Source organism: Myotis nattereri (genome assembly GCF_964212035.1).
Source record: "Myotis nattereri genome assembly, chromosome: 2".
In the NCBI taxonomy this organism is placed as follows: domain Eukaryota; kingdom Metazoa; phylum Chordata; class Mammalia; order Chiroptera; family Vespertilionidae; genus Myotis; species Myotis nattereri.
The window spans coordinates 190,720,531-190,739,495 of record NC_138076.1 but is presented as its reverse complement, the minus strand read 5'-3'; the positions used below and the strand labels follow the sequence as shown (position 1 = coordinate 190,739,495).

Here is an 18,965-nt window from a genome sequence, read left to right as displayed (position 1 = left end):
TCAGATACCACTTGTTCCAAGTGATGGCACATGCACTTTCTGAGCAGCACTTTAAAACGTATGAAGAAGTGGAAAATTGGGTCTCTGAATGGTTTGCCTCAAAACAAGAGAGTTCTATTGGGACGGTATTCACAAATTACCTGAAAGATGGGGGAAATGTGTAGCTAGCAATGGACATTACTTTGAATAAAGCATTTTGATGTTTCTCTTGAAATTATCGTGTTTTCTTTGAATTACAAAATTCGCATTATTAATCAGTAAAGGCCAATCCGCACTATTAACCAGTTAAGGGCTAATCCGCACTATTAACCAGTTAATGTCCAATCCGCACTATTAACCAGTTAATGGCCAATCTGCATTATTAACCAGTTAATAATTAATCCACAATTTGAAAGAATCTGTGATCACTTGTTTTTTTAAATATATTTTAATTTTATGTTTTAATGACATATTTTTCTTTATTGATTAAGGTATTACATATGTGTCCTTATCGCCCCATTGCCCCCCTCACCCCCTTGTTGTCTGTGTCCATTGGTTGGCTAGGCATATGTGCATGCATACAAGCCCTTTGGTTGATCTCGCCTCCTTACCCCCACCTTCCCCTACCTTCCCTCTGAGGTTTGATGGTCTGATCGATGCTTCTCTGTCTCTGGATCTGTTTATATTCATCAGTTTACGTTGTTCATTATATTCCACAAATGAATGAGATCATGTGATATTTATCTTTCTCTGACTGGCTTATTTCGCTTAGCACAATGCTCTGTGATCACTTATTTATTTTAAAAAATATATATTTTTTTATTTCAGAGAAGTAGGGAGCGGGAGAGAGAGATAGAAACATCAATGATGAGAGAGAATCATTGATCCCTGCCTCCTGCACACACACTACTGGGGATCGAGCCTGCAACCCCAGGCATGTGTCCTTGCTGGAATCGAACTTGGGACCCTTCAGTCCGCAGGCTGATGCTCTATCCACTGAGCCAAACCGGCCAGGGCTGTGATCACTTATTTATTATCTGTCTTCTCCACAAGGGTAGAGGACGCTGCCCTTGTCACTAAGCATACATTGTCACTAAGCATAAAACAAGCCCTAGCATATGGTAGGCACTCAACAAATGTTTTAATAAATAAATGAAATAATAATTATAATAAATAGTACTGTGATATCAACCTGTTTAAAACTCTATGGTTGAAAAGTAAGGAGCATAATGGGTGGGGATCTGAAGGGCATATTGGAGGCCCTGGTCGTCGGCCCCTTCTGTACTGGGTTCAGTTCCGCAAGTCCACACTCATATCCGTTTCTAACTTTCCCACTAGGTTTCCGCGAAGCCACAGCCCTCCGGTCCGTTGGTGCAAAACCCGGCAAGGCCGCAGGGGGGCGCGCAGAACACGCGGTCGGGAGAACTACAACTACATTACCCAGCATCCCGCGCGCCGCCGCCCCACTTCCGGAGCCGCTGCACAGCATGGCGGCGCCCGAGGATGCCGGTTCCCCTACAGAAGCGCCGCAGCCGGCCGTGGAGGAGGAGGAAACGAAAACATTTAAAGACCTGGTGAGGGCAGTTTCTCTCTGTACTGCGGGCGCCAGGCGCAGGCAGAGACCAGTGGCCTTAGATCCCGGCTGGCGGTGGACACAAGCCGCTGGGGCCTAGCTGAGGCGTCCCCCGGAGTTCCCGAAGCTCGGGCGCCGGGCGCGCTCCCTGACCCGCTGAGCTTGGTCGTCGGGGGCGCGGGTGGCTGCCGGCCGGGCTGTGAGAGCCCCGCTGGCGCTTTTCTCCGTGTGGATGTGGCGACGCGTGGGCTTTGGAGGCAGATGAGCCAGGTTCGGATTCTGGCCCAGCCTCTCCCCAGAGCGGGTTGCTACGCCTCTGCCTCCTCGACGTCTGTGAGTTGGGGAAGAGCCCCATGGGATCATGAGGGTTAAATGGAATAATAGTGTCAGGAACCTGGCTTTGTCCCTGGCGAGCAGGAGCACTTATAGGAGGAGCGGGACGAGCGGACGAGCGGACGAGCGGACGAGCGGACGCAGGGCGGGCGCCCTCGGAAGGAGTGTGAGGGATGCGCGCACGTGCCGCCGGCCGCCCCGCCCGGGCTCCGACAGCCGCTTCATGAGGGGCGGGGAGTGTGTGCTGATGCCCGCGTTTTGTTTTATTCCCAGGGTGTGACCGATGTGCTGTGCGAAGCTTGCGACCAGCTGGGATGGACGAAGCCCACCAAAATCCAGGTGGAAGCCATTCCTTTGGCCTTGCAAGGTAGGTCGGCGGCGAACAGGTGGCCGGGGACAGCCGGTGTGAACTTGGGAGAGTGTCCGAGAACTGCGCCTTGCTGCTTCGAGTGAAATAAAAGTGTGCTCGCTGACCACGCACAGTTTTGGTGGCGTGTTGGCTTCTGTAAAAGTTCTTCTCCACTTTTACTTTCTGTTTTTTCCTTATAATATGATTTGTGAATCACTCTGTGAAACTACCTATCGTCACCTGTTACGTCTTCTGTTGAGAGAGAGAGGAAAGCAGAGAGAGAGCGCGCGAGAGAGTGAGAGCACGGGAGGGAGGGAAGGAGGGAGGGAGAGAGAGAGAAACATCCACGGGGATGGAACCTACAGCGTGGGTATGTGCCCCGACGGGAATTGAACCCACAACCCTGCGGTGCCCGGGATGACAGTCCCGCCGCCTGCGCCACCCTGGCCAGGGCTGAGCTGACTTTGTATCAGGAGCTTTAGTGTCTGCAGCGGATGCTGACCCAAGGAAGCGCTGGATTAAAATGTACTAACACAAGACTTGTTAGAAATCATGACTCGCTTCTCGGCCTTTTGGCTAAGATCAAGTGCCATGTCTGCTCTTAGTTTAATATCTGTTGCATCCTCTTTCTGAGGACATTATATGAAATGTATTTTTGGAATAGGGAGATGGAATCGGAGCTTGCTCCGTCCACTCCACGCATCGACCCGGTATTGCAGTACCTCCGGAAACGGTGCACCAAACAAAACAAAACAAAACCAAAACAACAAAAAAAGGCATCATGAATAATAAGTGCAGATTTACACAAGGGTCCCTGGAACCGTTGTTAGTATCTGGAGCTGTTGAGAGCTCTTGCTATAAGACATGGGTATCAGATTTGCAGAAGAGTGGCTGATGACTACTGGGCCTGGAGCTAACGGGGTGAACTTTAATAAAGGGAGAAGTGAAACCCTGTTCCTACATTCCCAAAACTCAACTTTAGAGGACCAGGGTGGGTGGAGAAAGACCCAGAAGTGTTAACTGAAATTCATTAAGATCCTCAGAGAAAGTGAGGTACATTACCATCGGAGAAGGGGGACATTCTTGGGGTTTCTTGCCCCTTTGAGTATCAAATAAAAGTTAAAGAGTTTCTCCCCAGAAAAAAACACATAAATCTATCTACACATAAAATTTATCCCTTGCTCTGACTTTATTCCTCTCCCACAAGTCCCAGGTTAAGAACTAAACTAGCTCTAGAGAGAGAATAGTGCTTTGATCTGTATTTCTAACCCCCACTTTTCTTCCGAGCCCCACGCAAGTATTCCCAGCTGGTTTTTATTTTTATTTAAAAAAATTTTTTTTTAAAATATATTTTATTGATTTTTTACAGAGAGGAAGGGAGAGAGACAGAGAGTTAGAAACATCGATGAGAGAGAAACATCGATCAGCTGCCTCCTGCACATCTCCTACTGGGGATGTGCCCGCAACCCAGGTACATGCCCTTGACCGGAATCGAACCTGGGACATTTCAGTCCGCAGGCCGACGCTCTATCCACTGAGCCAAACCAGTTTCGGCCCAGCTGGTTTTTAGATATTTTTCTCTGAGCTTATTGTAGGAACCTCCGGTTTACTATGTCCAAACCAGAGTCATTGTTTTCCTCACCGGAACTAATTTTTCTGTAGTCCCTATCTCAGTTTATGGCCTTTGAGTTTCCCATGCCAGAAACCTGAGTGTCAAATACATTTCCTTTTGGAACTTCCTAAATTTCACTGGTTTCTGTTCTCAATGCCTTGGTATCCCCTGGTATCCTCATTGAGCTCCCATTTTCCTGTGTGTTCCCCATTGTGGGAGTTTGGGTCATTTTAGATTGTAAAGAACAGAGTCATGTTCAGGTTACTTCAGGGGGCTAATGTCTAGGTAAGGAAACCTCAGCAGTCACGCAGTCAGGAACAGTGGGAACACTGGAGGTCATAGCTCAGAGGAAGCCGTTCCATTGGGCCTTGTTCTGGTGGTTTGGCTTGGGAGGTATTTTCCAAATCTTATCCGTAATGGCTTAAGGGATTACTTATGACATCCTTCCCTCAGAAGAAGGGACCTGGATTGTTAGCTCCTCGACTCCTCCCTGTGCCATCAGGCAGGCCTAATGAATAACATTGGTCATGATATTCCCCACTTCAGTTCATCTCGCTATCGGAAGATAACAAAACTCTTTAGCAGGGCTTATGAGTTTCCTTTCTAGCCTCATTCTTCTCCCCTTTCCCCCTAAGATGTCTGCTCCAGCACATTGCACAGCTCTCTCTCCCTACTCTGTCTGCTATGGTTTTTTTTTTTTTTTTTTTAAATATATTTTATTGATTTTTTACAGAGAGGAAGGGAGAGGGATAGAGAGTTAGAAACATCGATGAGAAAGAAACATCGATCAGCTGCCTCCTGCACATCTCCTACTGGGGATGTGCCCGCAACCCAGGTAACATGCCCTTGACCGGAATCGAACCTGGAACCCTTCAGTCCGCAGGCCGACGCTCTATCCACTGAGCCAAACCGGTTTTGGCAAGTCTGCTATGTTTTTTAAAGCTTTCAGCCTCTCGTCATCCATCCTATGGGAATGCCCTTCCTTACCTTCTGTGCTTACTTCCAGATCTAATTTAGTCATCATCTCTTTTAGCTTCTCCTGACTCTTTAGGGCAGTAAGTTACTCATTCCTTTGTGTTCTTACTGCATTTTGCAGGGGCTTATATTAAAGCCCTTATCACACTGTACTGTATTTGTGTATCTCGTCCCTGGATTTTGAGCTCATCTAGAGCTCATCTCGTCTGTCTATTCAACCTTCTTCTGCCCCCAGTTCCTCAAATATTTATTCAGTGTTTACTTTGTGCCCAGCATTGTGTCATTGTAGAGAAAGTGGAAAAATGCAGAGAAAATCTCTTTGCTGTGAGATGTTTTCTTTTTTTCCACCCCCTAGGTCGTGATATCATTGGGCTGGCGGAAACCGGCTCTGGAAAAACAGGGGCCTTTGCTTTGCCCATTCTGAATGCGCTGCTGGAGACGCCTCAGCGTTTGTTTGCTTTAGTTCTCACCCCCACCCGAGAGCTGGCCTTTCAGATTTCAGAGCAGTTTGAAGCCCTAGGATCTTCTATTGGAGTACAGACTGGTAAGTTCTAAGAGGAAAGGAGTCTTAGGGCTCCTTCACTAGTTGAGAATGAGTGTGAAAGGAGAATGGAAGGAAGTATAATTAGCATAAGTTTATTGACCAAAAAGCTGATTTGGTATTTTAGCTTTGGGGAAAGTTGTAAATTTAAGTAGAAATCTAGCATTGGCTTTAAAGGGTGATCAGTGAACTGTGGAAAACTAAGGGTCTCTTTCCTATGTTTATTATTTTTTTTTTTTTCCTGTAGCCGTGATTGTAGGTGGAATTGATTCAATGTCCCAGTCTCTGGCCCTGGCAAAAAAACCACATGTAGTAATAGGTGAGTAGTTGCCAAAGGGAAAAGATACTGGCAGTGATGAATTGGAGAAAATCTACCGATGTTGGGAGTTACTTACTTGTGTGGAAATGTTAGCAGCGAATGTGGACCTCAGTTTTTGAGTTCGGCTAGGAAAGCATTCAGAGCCAAGAAGTAGCTCAGGAGGCAGTTTATTTAGCAAGCAAAGCAAAAGTATACTCAAAAGGAAGAGTTGAATGGGCTGCTCAGAGAGCTACCCTGGGGTATTGTCAAAGGCTCCTTTTTAAAAATATATTTATTGATTTCAGAGAGGAAGGAAGAGGGAGAGATAGAAACATCAAAGACAAGAATCATTGATCGGCCGCCTCCCTCACACCCCCTACTGGGGATCCAGCCCTCAACCTGGGCATGTCCCCTGACCAGAATCGAACCAGAAATCGAACCATGACCTCCTGGTTCATTGGTGGATGCTCAACCACTGAGCCACACTGGCTGGGCTTAGCTCCTTCTTTAAGCTAACCTATCAGGGCCTTTCCTATTCTCGTCTCCTGTTCTTTTACGGGAGTAATAGGAGGCTGTTCTCCAGCCCCTTGTTCCTCCTCTAAGGTCTAAACCAATGACCAATGACATGCTAGGGGAGGAAAGGTCACCCTGGGCAAGGTGCCAGCCTATAGTAGTTGGCACCTGGAACTTTCCCCTCCCTGGTATCATTCTATACGTTGCTGCTCTGTTTGTGCCAGCTTACTCTAACAGAAAGACTTTGAAGAACAGGTTTTTGTAAACCTATTTAATTTTTCATTTCTGAAATTGAGGGTGGTGGTGGTGGAGGAGGGGCTTAGTAACTTCCTTTTTGTCCTTGTTCTTAAACATTGCTCTTTCTCCTCAACCTTTCTTTGGTAGCAACTCCTGGTCGACTGATTGACCACTTGGAAAATACGAAAGGTTTCAACCTAAGAGCTCTCAAATACTTGGTCATGGATGAAGCAGACCGAATTCTGAATATGGATTTTGAGACAGAGGTGAGCTCCCAATTTCTTTCCTCCTCTTAGAGCATCTCAAGTGCCCTGTTTCAGAATTTGATTCATTGCACACCTGCTGTATGGGGAGAGCTGCGTCATTATCAGCTGATCTAAACATCTGCCTTTTTCATTCGTGGTGCTCTTCCCATTGTTAGTGCCTCAGCATCCTCTTTAGAGTATAGTTGACTCGGTTTTCAGAGATGAGGACTATCAAAACCAGATTTTCTTTTTCCATTTTATTTGATATAGACCAGGGGCCCTCAAACTACAGCCCGCGGGCCATATGCGGCCCGCCGAGAACATTTATCCGGCCCGTCGGGTGTTTTTGCCGCCGCTGTGCGCATAGAAATTTGTTCATAGTTTTTTTTTAGACTATAGTCCAGCCCGCCAACAGTCTGAGGGACAGTGAACTGGCCCCCTGCTTAAAAAGTTTGAAGACCCTTGATATAGACCTTTTCCACACACTTTGAAATATCTGTGCTTTTTTTTTTGATGACCTACTCATCATAGCTTATGTACTTGATTAATACCTATTCTTGACTTTTCTCTTAGATTAGTTCTTATGTGCTAATTTAAATTGTTCTTTTTCACTGAATCACATTGTTTTTTTTTATAGCATTTGGTATGGTATCAAATAGTAAATATTTTGTAAATTTTAGCTGGATTGAATTGAATTTTTGAGTCCCCAAATCCCCACAGTATTGTATTTAGTTTGTTATTCTATTTTCTGTCTCCTTCACAAAGAATATTTGCAGATGTCTAGTCTAAATATTGTATTGAACCCTAGCCGGTTTGGCTCAGTGGATACAGTGTTGGCCTGCGGACTGAAGGGTCCTGGTTTGACTCTGGCCAAGGGCACATGCCAGGGTTTCGGGCTCAATCCCCAGGGGGGGGCGGGGGGTGTGTGCAGGAGGCAGCTGATCGATGATTCTCTCTCATCATTGATATTTCTATCTCTCTATCCCTCTCCTCTGAAATCAATAAAGAAATTTATTTTTAAAAAATATTGTATTGATACCCTTTCCTCTTTGTGCCTTAGGTTGACAAGATTCTCAAAGTGATTCCCCGAGATCGGAAAACTTTTCTCTTCTCTGCTACCATGACCAAGAAGGTGAAATTTTCTAGGACTTCTTATTTCTTCCTTATAAGAATTGATTAATGCAAACAACAATAACAATAGTAAAACTATTTGTTTTTTTTTTAGGTACAAAAACTTCAGCGAGCAGCACTGAAGGATCCTGTGAAATGTGCTGTTTCCTCTAAATACCAGACGGTTGAGAAATTGCAGCAATATTATATTTTTATTCCCTCTAAATTCAAGGTGAAGTGTTCCCTCTCCTTCCTTTCCAAAGCATCTGAAAATGAGTCAACTCTCGATTAGTTAAGAGCTGTGCTACAGATTGGAGTTCTTTTTGTTTGCTTTAGAGAGCCGACTGTGGTTCTGTTTATCACTGATAAAGTCAAACATTCCACGAATTCACAACATACTAAGTAAACCACAGTAACGAAATTATGATATAATTCCTTCCCAACCCCATCCTTGAGGGCGTTTTTCTTTTGTGTACTTATTATGTGGCTTTTTTTGTAGTCAAAGGACCCTGTGTTGTGCCTTGATGAGAGGACTTTTTCTGATTGCTGAGTATAGATCTCCTTGTGCTTGGCTCAGGCTGTATGAAATTCAGAGTTCACAGAGACGATAATGCTGTTTAAGGAGTGCAAAGCTGACCTGGCTGGTTTGGCTCAGTGGTTGAACATTGACCTATGAACCAGGAGGTCATTGTTTGATTCCCAGTCAGGGCATGTGCCTGAGTTGAGGGCTCGAGCCTCAGTAGGGGGCGTGCAGGAGGCAGCAGATCGATGGTTCTCCCTCATCACTGATATTTCTCTCTGTCTCTCCCTCTCCCTTCCTCTCGGAAATCTTTAAAAATACATGCTTTAGCCCTAATTGGTTTGGCTTAGTGGATAGAGCCGTCTGCCTGTGGACTGAAGAGGGGTCACAGGTTCGATTCCGGTTGGGGGCATATGTCTGGGTTGCAGGCTTGGTCCAACATTCAGGAGGCAACCAATCAATGATTCCCTCCCATCATTGATGTTTCTGTCTCCTCCCTTTCTCTCTGAAATCAATAAAAATATGTTTAAAATATATATATATTTTAGCCCTAGCCAGTTTGGCTCAGTGGTTAGAGTGTCGGCCTGAGGACTGAAGAGTCACAGGTTCATTTCCAGTCAAGGGCATGTACCTTGGTTGCAGGCTTCATCCTAGCCCTGGTTGGGGCGCATGCGGGAGGTAACCAATTGATATGTCTCTCTCACATTGATGTTTCTCTCCCTCTGTCTCTCCCCCTCCTTCTCACTCTCTTGAAAAATCAATGGAAAAATATCCTCGGGTTAGGATTAACCAAAAATGAAATAAAGAGTGAAAAAGCTGGCAGCTAGGGGTTTGTATAATTGAGAAGCAAGTATAAGTTTATTATTTTTATGGAATTTATATGCCCAGGACCCCAACCTTTTTTTCCAGGTTCAATTACATGTATTGTCTTTTGTTTGTAATTTAGGATACCTACCTGGTTTATATTCTAAATGAATTGGCTGGAAACTCCTTTATGATATTCTGCAGCACCTGTAACAATACTCAGAGAACAGCTTTGCTACTCCGAAATCTTGGATTCACTGCCATCCCCCTCCACGGACAGATGAGTCAGGTAAAGATTCCTCGGTGTCATTGGAGGTGAACAGGTGGCAGGAGGAAGATAAACCATATAGCAATAGATTTGTACGGTAACAACACATGGCATTAGTGCATCTTCCCAGGATTGATTTTATGCACTTGGCGTGTTGCTCTGGATGCTTACTTCCTCCTTTCAGGATAAGCAAGAGATTCTAGTTAATGCCATAGGTAGTTTCTGATGTGGAAGCCATTGAGTTGATTTATTCAGCTCTTGTGGTAATAGTGATTCTCTGATCTCTAAGAATTTTTAATAAATTATTGCCCAATTATCTATTATGTTAAACAATTCTTATGTCATGCTAGTATTTTCTAGCCTTAGTCTTAAATATTTTTTTTGTTGCTTTCATGTTTCTTTTTGGCCCGTGAAGTACAATCTGGACTTGGGGGGAAATATCTATTAAAAAATTTATCTCTTGTATTTAATATGTCTATTTGGTATGTCTGAGATTCTAAGAGTCCTTAGATTATTTTCATGTCTTTTTTTCATCATTTCAGAGCAAGCGCCTAGGATCCCTTAATAAGTTTAAGGCAAAGGCTCGTTCCATTCTTCTAGCAACTGATGTTGCAAGCCGAGGTTTGGACATTCCTCATGTGGATGTAGTTGTCAACTTTGACATTCCTACTCATTCCAAGGTGAGTCCTTTTCTGACCTGACTTTCTAGTCCCAAAGTGAAATTGAGGTGTAATTCACGTATAACATTATATTCATTTCTGGTATACAGGGTAAAAGTTCGATATTTGTATATATTGTAAATGATCATTACAATAAGCCAAGTTAACAGCCATCACTACACATAATAATCAGTATTTTTCTTGAGAACTTTTAAGATCTATTCTCTTATCACCTTTCAAATATGCATTACAGTATTACAGACTATAATGTTACATTCCCAAGACTTTTTTATTTTGTAGCTGAAAATTTATACCTATAGACACTGCCCCCCATCTCCTTACCCATTTCACTCCTCTAACCCCACCTCAACCTGTGGCAACAACACATGTGTTCTCTGTGTCTATGAGCTCAGTTTTTTGTTTCTATTTTGGATTTCACATATAGGTTAGGATCATATAGTATTTGTTTTTCTCTGAACTACTTAACTTAGCATAATGCCCTCAGGATTCATCCATGTTATCACAAATGGCAAGATTTAATTCTTGTTTTTTTATGGCTGAATAATATTCCATTGTATTGAGAGTGTATTTTTTTTTTTAATTTTTATTGATTTCAGAGAGGAAAGGAGTGGGAGAGAGAGAGAAAAAAACATCAGTGATGGCCCTAACTGGTTTGGCTCAGTGGATAGAGTGTTGGCCTGCAGACTGAAAGTTCCCAGGTTTGATTCTGGTCAAGGGCATGTGCCTTGGTTGCAGCATATCCCCAGTGGGAGCTATGCAGGAGGCAGCTGACCGATGTTTCTCTCTATCTCTCTCCTTTCCTCTCTGTAAAAAAATCAATAAAATATATTGAAAGAAAGAAAGAAAGAAAGAAAGAAAGAAAGAAAGAAAGATCAATGATGAGGGAGAATCATCCATTGGCTGCCTCCTGCACACCCCACACTGGGGATCGAGCCTGCAACCGGAGCATATGCCCTGACCAGGAATTGAACTGTGACCTCCTGGTTCATAGGTTGATGCTCAACCACTGAGCCACAGCTGGGCCAGAGTATATTTCTTAATGAAATGTTTACTGTATTTTCTTTTTCTTTCTTGGTCCATGATTAGTTAAGTGTCAAAAACTAGGAAAGCTCCTGATTTATTCATTCTTACCATTTTGCACCTGCCTGCAGATACACTATTAATAAAGGTGAATGAAGGTAGCCACAGAGAGGTGTTAAATAATGATCACAGTCAGAGGGGCAGATGCAGTGTGCTGATCTTTGTCAGTCTCATTTTTTTAGAAGTGACAGCTTGTGGTCCTTAGTGTATCTTGGGTTTCTCAATCTGGACACTGTTAACATTTGGGGCCAGTGAATTCTTTGTTGTGGGGGCTGTCCTTTGTAGTGTAGGATGCTTAGCAGAATTCCTGGCCTTTGCCCACAGGTGACACTATGACAAGCAGATAAGTTTTCATATTTTTCTAAATATTCCCTGGGGAGGACAAAATCCTCCCTGGTTGAGACCAACTCGTATCTCTTGGCTATATATTTAACTGCTGTAGACAAGGTGCTGTCTCATTTGATTTTCACAATCACTGAATTTGGGCATGTCTTCTATCCCTGTTTTATAGGTAAGAAGTCAAGGTTCAGACAGGTTATGTGATTTACAGGCAGTTGTGTAGCTGGTAGTTGGTAAAACCAGAGCTGTGACTCAGGTCTGCCTCTAGATCCAATGCTGTTTTTCTCTGCACCATGTGAATATGCTTAGTGACCATGTAGATATGCTTTGTAGATTTGTCTTTCTATAAAAGAAAGGAAGAATGGGGTCAGTTTGTGTTGTGAGAATAAAAAAGGTGATGCAGATTTATCTCAACAGAATTTTAAATCCATTGTCCATGTTCCAATACGAATTTGTTTTCTTTCAGAGGTTTTCAGTAAGACCTTACTTACATAGTTTTTATTTATACTACATGTAACTCAAATTCATTTACCCTTTTTGTTTCAGGATTACATCCATCGAGTAGGTCGAACAGCTCGAGCTGGGCGCTCCGGAAAGTCTATTACCTTTGTCACACAGTAAGTGAATTGTGTTTGGGGCAGAGCAGTGTTGAGAAAAAAGCAGAGCTTGGGAGCAAACTGACTTGGAACCTGACTCTACCAGTTACTTAACCTCCCTGATCCCAGTTTCATCGTTCATAAAATGGAAATAATGCCTGCCTTTGGAAAAGTCTGAAAACATCAGTTTGTCACAGTGCCACCTGTGGGTAGAGGCCAGGAATGCTGCTAAGCATCCCACACTGCAAAGGACGCCCCACAACAAAGAATTCACTGGCCCCTAATGTTAATACTGCAGGGTTTTAATGAGATTGGAGATGTTGTCTACAAGGGCTAGTATAGTATTTAGTATATAGAAGGACAAAAACCACCCTATTATTTCTTTTTTTTAAAGTTTAATGTTTTTAATATATTTTATTGATTTTTTACAGAGAGGAAGGGAGAGGGATAGAGAGTTAGAAACATCGATGAGAAAGTAACATCGATCAGCTGCCTCCTGCACACCTCCTACTGGGGATGTGCCTGCAACCCAGGTACATGCCCTTGACCGGAATCGAACCTGGGACCTTTCGGTCCACGGGCCGATGCTCTATCCACTGAGCTAAACCGGTCTTTAACTGCTAGAGCCAGAGAGCACTGACCTCCCCTCACCTCACAGAATTAGAATAACTATTTCTGATTTTCTTTTTAAAGGAAAAATTTTATGAGCCCGGTGCTTTTCTGGGAGTAAAGACTGTATTGGGGGATTTTCTAATGGGCTATGCACAAAATATTGCATTTAGTTAGTATTCTGAAAAGGAACAGTAGATTCAGTATTGTTTAACACTGTGGCTCCTGTTGCATCATATAATGTAATATATATTTTGGAATGGGCTAACGTTTGCATTGTCAGTCCACCAAAACCATGCCAATATTTCTTCCTCAGGTATGATGTGGAACTCTTCCAGCGCATAGAACACTTAATTGGGAAGAAACTGCCTGTCTTTCCAACACAGGATGACGAGGTTATGATGCTGACAGAACGTGTGACTGAAGCCCAAAGGTTTGCCCGAATGGTATGCAACTTATTTTTTTTTACCAACTTTTTTGCTAATGATATTAACTATGTGCTAGATATTGTATTAGTCCTCATAATAAAATGTAGGAGCTGGATAATGTATTCTGAATTTAAGAATAAATGCATTTCTAAGCATGCTAACGCTTAGAGATGGTAGGTCCATCATTAGACAATGCAACTAAGTGGTTGAATCAGGATTCAGACTCAGTCTGACCACAGTGACCACAGTCTCAGCCACTGTTCATGTTTCACATGTGGCAGGAAAGCCTTAGAACTTGAGATCAGATGTCCCAGTTGTCACTGATTTCTCAGAAGCAGTTCCTCACCAAGCAGTTCCTATCCTAATTTAGGGAGTAATGCTTACCTTGAATACCTTACAGGATTCTGTGAGCACCAGGTAAGCTAATATAAACTGCATAGTTGCTAGTAGTAGCAATAACAGTAGCAGTGGAGATGAGAAGATTCTAAAGGAGAATCCTTGCAAGTGTCATCTGCTCCCTGGAATTCTAGTCTGAGGGACAGAGGAACTTCGCCCATGGGGTGCCTCGGAGTAGCTGAAGTGTGGACTTGGTTTTATTTTTCTTTCAAAATAGAATTCTTTGATATTTTTGTTTACATGTGCATTGGGAGGGGGAAATTCAGAAAATACAGAAAGGATTCAAATAGTAAATGGAACGTATAAGCCACCCCTCACAGAGAACCATAGGTAACCGTTGGCTATTTTTCTTTTCTTAGCCATAATTAGACTTTATCTAATTGTATATGATTAATATTTTTTGATTTCAGCAAATTAGATCCATGTGATCATTTCTTCATGGCTGCAAAGAATTGTTATGCATATGTAACATGATTTACATTGATATGTATTTAGGCTTTTTGTAATTTTTTCTGTCTTAACTAACACGGTTGAACATCCTAGTATGTACAGTTTTACGTACTTGTCTTGTTTCCTTAGAATAATCCTTAGAACAGTTGGGCTGAGGAGTATACAGTTAAAATTTGAATTCACATGGAATGCTGCATTGCCCTGTAGAAAAGCTATAGCAGTTTACACTGTCAGCGAAAGTATATGTGAATGTCCTCACATTTTGACTAATACTAGATATTACCATTCTCTAAAATCTTTGCTACTCTGCCATGTGAAAATAATAGCTTATTGTTTGAATTTGTATCTTTGATTGTTAATAAGGTTAACATTTTTGTATATTGGGATTTGGGTCTTATTTCCTTGCTAATGTGAAACTTTAGGAAGTTACTCATTGTTTGATTTTATGGAGGAGAAACCAGGATGTGCTAATCTTCAGTGACAGTGGTTCATTTTCAGTCCTATCCTTTCTGTTTTGCAGGAGCTGAGGGAGCATGGAGAAAAGAAGAAACGTACACGGGACGATGCTGGGGACAATGATGATACGGAGGGTGCTTTGGGTGTCAGGAACAAGGTGGCAGGAGGGAAAATGAAGAAACGGAAAGGCCGTTAGTCTCTTTTATAAAGACTTGATTTCTGCTTTCGGTTGTGTGAAAGGGGATTGAGGAAGAGAAAGAAACCTCCTGCCATAGAGTTCTTCAGACCGAAATCTGTCAGAATTATGTCCAGAATCTGCTCAGCTGCTTCAGTACTTACTCTCCTTTCTATGTGTTGGAGTGTCATGAGTGCAGAATGTTTTGTACAGGTTTTACTGTTCTTCCACTTTGGTTCCTGCTCATGACAGGAGTAGGATGTGCCCTTCTGTCACTTCACACAGACCTGTTGCTTTCTCAGCTGCAAGTCAAGGACTATGTGATGCAGCACTTGACCTGGAATTGTAAAGAAGCTTCTGCATCTGTAGAATGGGGATACCTAGGATGCATAAGCAATCTCAGCTTGTGCTTCGTTAGACCTCATGTGAAATAATAAATTTAAATATTATTTTTTAAAGATTGAAACTTCTTGAAGACCTTTATAAGGTAAAGGACATAGATTTAAGAAGATCTTGCTCATAGGTAAGAAACTAACAGTGGCAGTTACGTGGCAAATTCATTGGTGGTTCTTAAGTTAAACGTGGTTGGGAATCTGCAGATGTGGAAAACTCACTGTATGCATTGTTTTACACTACTTTATATAAGGGATTTGAGCATCTGCAGATTTTGGTATCTGCAGATTTTGGTATCTGCAGGGGGCCCTGGAATTAATCCCTCATGGATACTTGGGGGCAACTCTAGTTATTTTTTGGGGGGAGTCAAAAATTATTTGCAGCCCTGGCTGGTTTTGCTCAGTGGGTAGAGCATCGGCCTGCAGACTGAAGGGTTCTGGGTTTGATTCAGGTCAAGGGCACATGCCCAGGTTGCGGGCTCGATCCCCAGTAGGGGGCGTGCAGGAGGCAGCCAATCAATGATTCTCATAGTCGATGTTTCTATTTCTCCCTCTCCCTTTCTGAAATCAATAAAAATATATTTTAAATTATATGCAGATTTTCAACTGCATAGGGCAGGGGAAGGATTGTTGAATTACTAACTTGTGTTCAAGGATCAACTTTTTACCTGCAAAGACCCTCTTTCCAAATAAGGTCACATGTTCTGGGGTTCCAGGTAGACATGAATTTTTTTGGGTACACTAGTCAATCCATTACAAACTCTTTCTGGACTGCTATGTTCCTTAGGGTTTAAGATTGCATTGTGAAATAGAAGTGGTAAGAGTTGATTAGAAGAGACAGGAGATAGGTCTTCAGAAATGGTGGGATGGGTAGAAGTGTAGGGGTTTAAAATGACGTTCTTTAAATAAATGTAAATTGTCTTTGCAGTCAGGTTCCCGGTGGCTCTAGTTAAGGGATGGGGAAGGAGGTCTGTGGCCTTTGTTCTGCTCCCTTCTTGGTGTAATTCCTTAGCTCTGTTTTCCTGATTTAAGAAACAGCTTCAACCAACTGACCAACCTCTCCACCTCTCCCAACTGCAGACAAACACACCTCACCTGACTTTTAAGACCTCTAAAGGGCGTATCTCAATAGTCATGGAATGCTGGCCCAGAGAAAAAGTTCTCTATTTCTCAGCTGAATCATAAAACCACTTTTTATAGCTTTACGGTGTCATGACTTCATGATCCTAGTGAGCCTGGTTTTACCTCTTCTGTACAGAGCTAACGTGAGATGAGGAAAAAACCTCTGTCTTATGAAGGGGTCAGTTGGAGAGGCCATTCCAAGCTTCAAGCAGGCTCAGAATCCCAGGCACTCTGGAATTTCGGGCACTCTGAGGGCATTCTAGTGGTTGCCAGAAGGGGTCTAGATAGATCACGATTCTTTTAGTCCTTAAACAATGTAATGAATATCCTAGAACTTGGCTGACTATCAAGACAGCCAGCTTACAGCCAGAGTGTTTTCCAGGTAGCTTCTCACCTGCAAAAAATGTAAATCAGGTACTCTAATCTGCCCCAGGTCCCTCACAGGCCTGGGAAATGGGACTAGAAAGAACCTCGGGCTGTGATATTGGTAACAGAAAATGAAGGCATTCCAAGTTATCAAAAGCAGGTAACAAAGTAACATCCAAGAAAGCATGTTCCAAAGAGCAAACACAAAGACTTGAATACAAAATTAGAGAATATACAGGAGGTTTTAATCCACATATTTCTTAAGGTGAAACCTAGCCTTAGTGCAGATAATAAATCAGGGTGTGAGTCACCCCTCTTTGGCTGGAATGACAAGAGACCCAGACCCTGGCACTAGAGATTCAAGGGTTACCCACACCCACATTCCTTTTCATGCCTCACCTGTCCCAGGTATGCAGTGAAATTCCAGCTAAAAATAACTGTAGAAACTTGAACTCTGGGAAATAGCCATAAACAGTCTCACCTAGAGTAAAGAGCTGATTTGTGCCACGTGGAAGAGAGGAAGAAAATGGGCCCATTAGAGACTGTGTAATCTCTGATGTGGTCCCCGATGTCTGCTCATATTGAAGTTTTTATCTGCTTATAGCCATCCACCCACCTGATACCCTCAGAAAGTATTACCTTCATTAACCTCTGGATGCCACCTGGGGGCCTGGAAGAAAGCAGAGGGATGGGGGAGTGCAAGGAAGTTGGTAAAAGTATCAGTCGCTCCCACTCGCTCTTGCTGTGTGATCTTGTGATAGGTCCTGAACCTCGGTCTCTCTCACTTGCTAATATGGAAATTAAGAGCATCTATCCTGTCTGACTCAGAGTCTTGAACCTAATTTTATTTTATTTTTAAAAATTCTGTTCCTTCCCAGTGCCTGCTATATCCTAGCCACTGTGCCAAGTACTAGGAAGACTATGCCGAAGAAAGTTAAAAAAAAAAAAAAAAAGTCCGATGCTGTCTTTGCTGAACTGTCTTAGCTGAACTCGGTCTTAGCACTGTGTTGTAATTGTGCTTGCCTAGAGGGCAGGACCATGGCTCACTCATGGATGTGGATGCAGCTTTACGATCTTGCAGGGCCCAACCCCCAGTGAATGATCAATAGCTGTTGTTTTTAAAACGTGCTGCGTGTCAGCAGCTTTACCTGTGTTGCATCTAAGTCCTTGAACAATCCTGAAAGGTGGCTATCGTTCCTGTTATGACTGTGGAGTCAGACTGTCAGGTCTGCTTCTTATGAGCTGTGAGACCATGGGCGAGATATTCACCCTTTCCATGTTCCAGTCTCCTTATCTGAAGAGCCATAGATCTTATGTAATGTGCCTACCTTACAGGGTTGTGAGGTTTACATGACTATATTATGGATCATCATAATGATTAATAATGTTAGCCACTTTATTTATCACTATTATTACGATTACTACAGATGAAGACTGGCTAAGTGGCTTGTCTAGGTTGTATAGCTGATAAGGAGTTAAGTAAAAATTTGAAGCCTCTATATTATATATACTGTGTTTATATGTGTATACTTTCATATTATGTTATTCATAAATGCTTATTTGATGAAGGAAAGATGGAACCATACATATTTTTTCCTTTGGAAAAATGTCTTCCACATAACAAGTATTACATAAATGAGCTTTTGGACTCCAACCTATTTGCAAATCAGGAACAGTCAGGTGAGGGAATATATGTTCAGTTCCACCAGTAGATGGCAGAAGGGAGAAAAGATACCCCTGAATGGGAAGGAGTTTTCTTTCTGAGCAGGGACTGCAACACAGGGACTCATTAAAAGGACTCTTTGTGCAGTGTTTGGCCCACAGAGACAAAGGGGTGGGAGTCAGGGTGCGTATGGGAGCTACCTAGAGGTATTTGAAAGGTGTCAGCCTTCAAGAAGATGTGCTAGGCTGGCCCAGAAGACGGGGACTAGGAAACCGAAGTTCAGATGTAGTAAGAACAAGCTGCATTCCACTATTATCTCTTCTTCACAGCCCCAGTCTGCGTTTCCTCCCTTTCTGCTTACAAGCAGCTTTTTCTTTCTAAAAGTCTGCCTTTTCCTTCTGGAATTCTGGTTAAGTCATTGCCCTCTGTTCATGTCCCCTCCTGCCCCCCACTCTAACCTAGGAGTACTGTTACTGCTTATCCCAGTACATGTTTGTGTTTATGAGTGTAAATTGTATCTCTCCTACTCCATCGAGTAAGCTTTGCCCATAGCCCTCCGTCAAATAAGCTGGTGAGCCACTTGTTTGTTCATCCTGTCCTAGGCATGTCTTCCAGCAGCAAGTGATGGGGAATTGTCCCTCTGGTTCCAAAAGAGTACGAGTAGCAGCGATCATATGGGATGGTCGGAAATATTGGACTAGACGGCTAACTCCACTCTGATTTCTATGTTGGCTCTTTCTCCCAACATTCATTTTGGGGGAGGAGTGTACTCCTGCTCAATTCCTGACCTCTTGGACACTCTAACACAGTGATGCGAACCTTTTGAGCCTGGTGTGTCAGCATTTTGAAAAACCCT

At 43.0% G+C, this 18,965-nt stretch overlaps 1 protein-coding gene across 1 annotated transcript; it reads left to right on the top strand.

Annotated features, from left to right (window-relative positions):
- Positions 1-1,323: 1,323 nt before the first annotated feature.
- DDX47 (DEAD-box helicase 47) lies at positions 1,324-15,575 on the top strand. Its single transcript, XM_081084674.1, has 12 exons — positions 1,324-1,553; positions 2,159-2,252; positions 5,177-5,365; positions 5,610-5,681; positions 6,558-6,676; positions 7,716-7,787; positions 7,881-7,997; positions 9,232-9,378; positions 9,900-10,037; positions 12,003-12,073; positions 12,978-13,107; positions 14,456-15,575. Exons 1-12 carry the CDS (start codon positions 1,467-1,469, stop codon positions 14,585-14,587), a joined length of 1,368 nt encoding a protein of 455 aa, XP_080940800.1. The 5' UTR covers positions 1,324-1,466; the 3' UTR covers positions 14,588-15,575.
- The last annotated feature ends 3,390 nt before the right edge of the window (positions 15,576-18,965 follow it).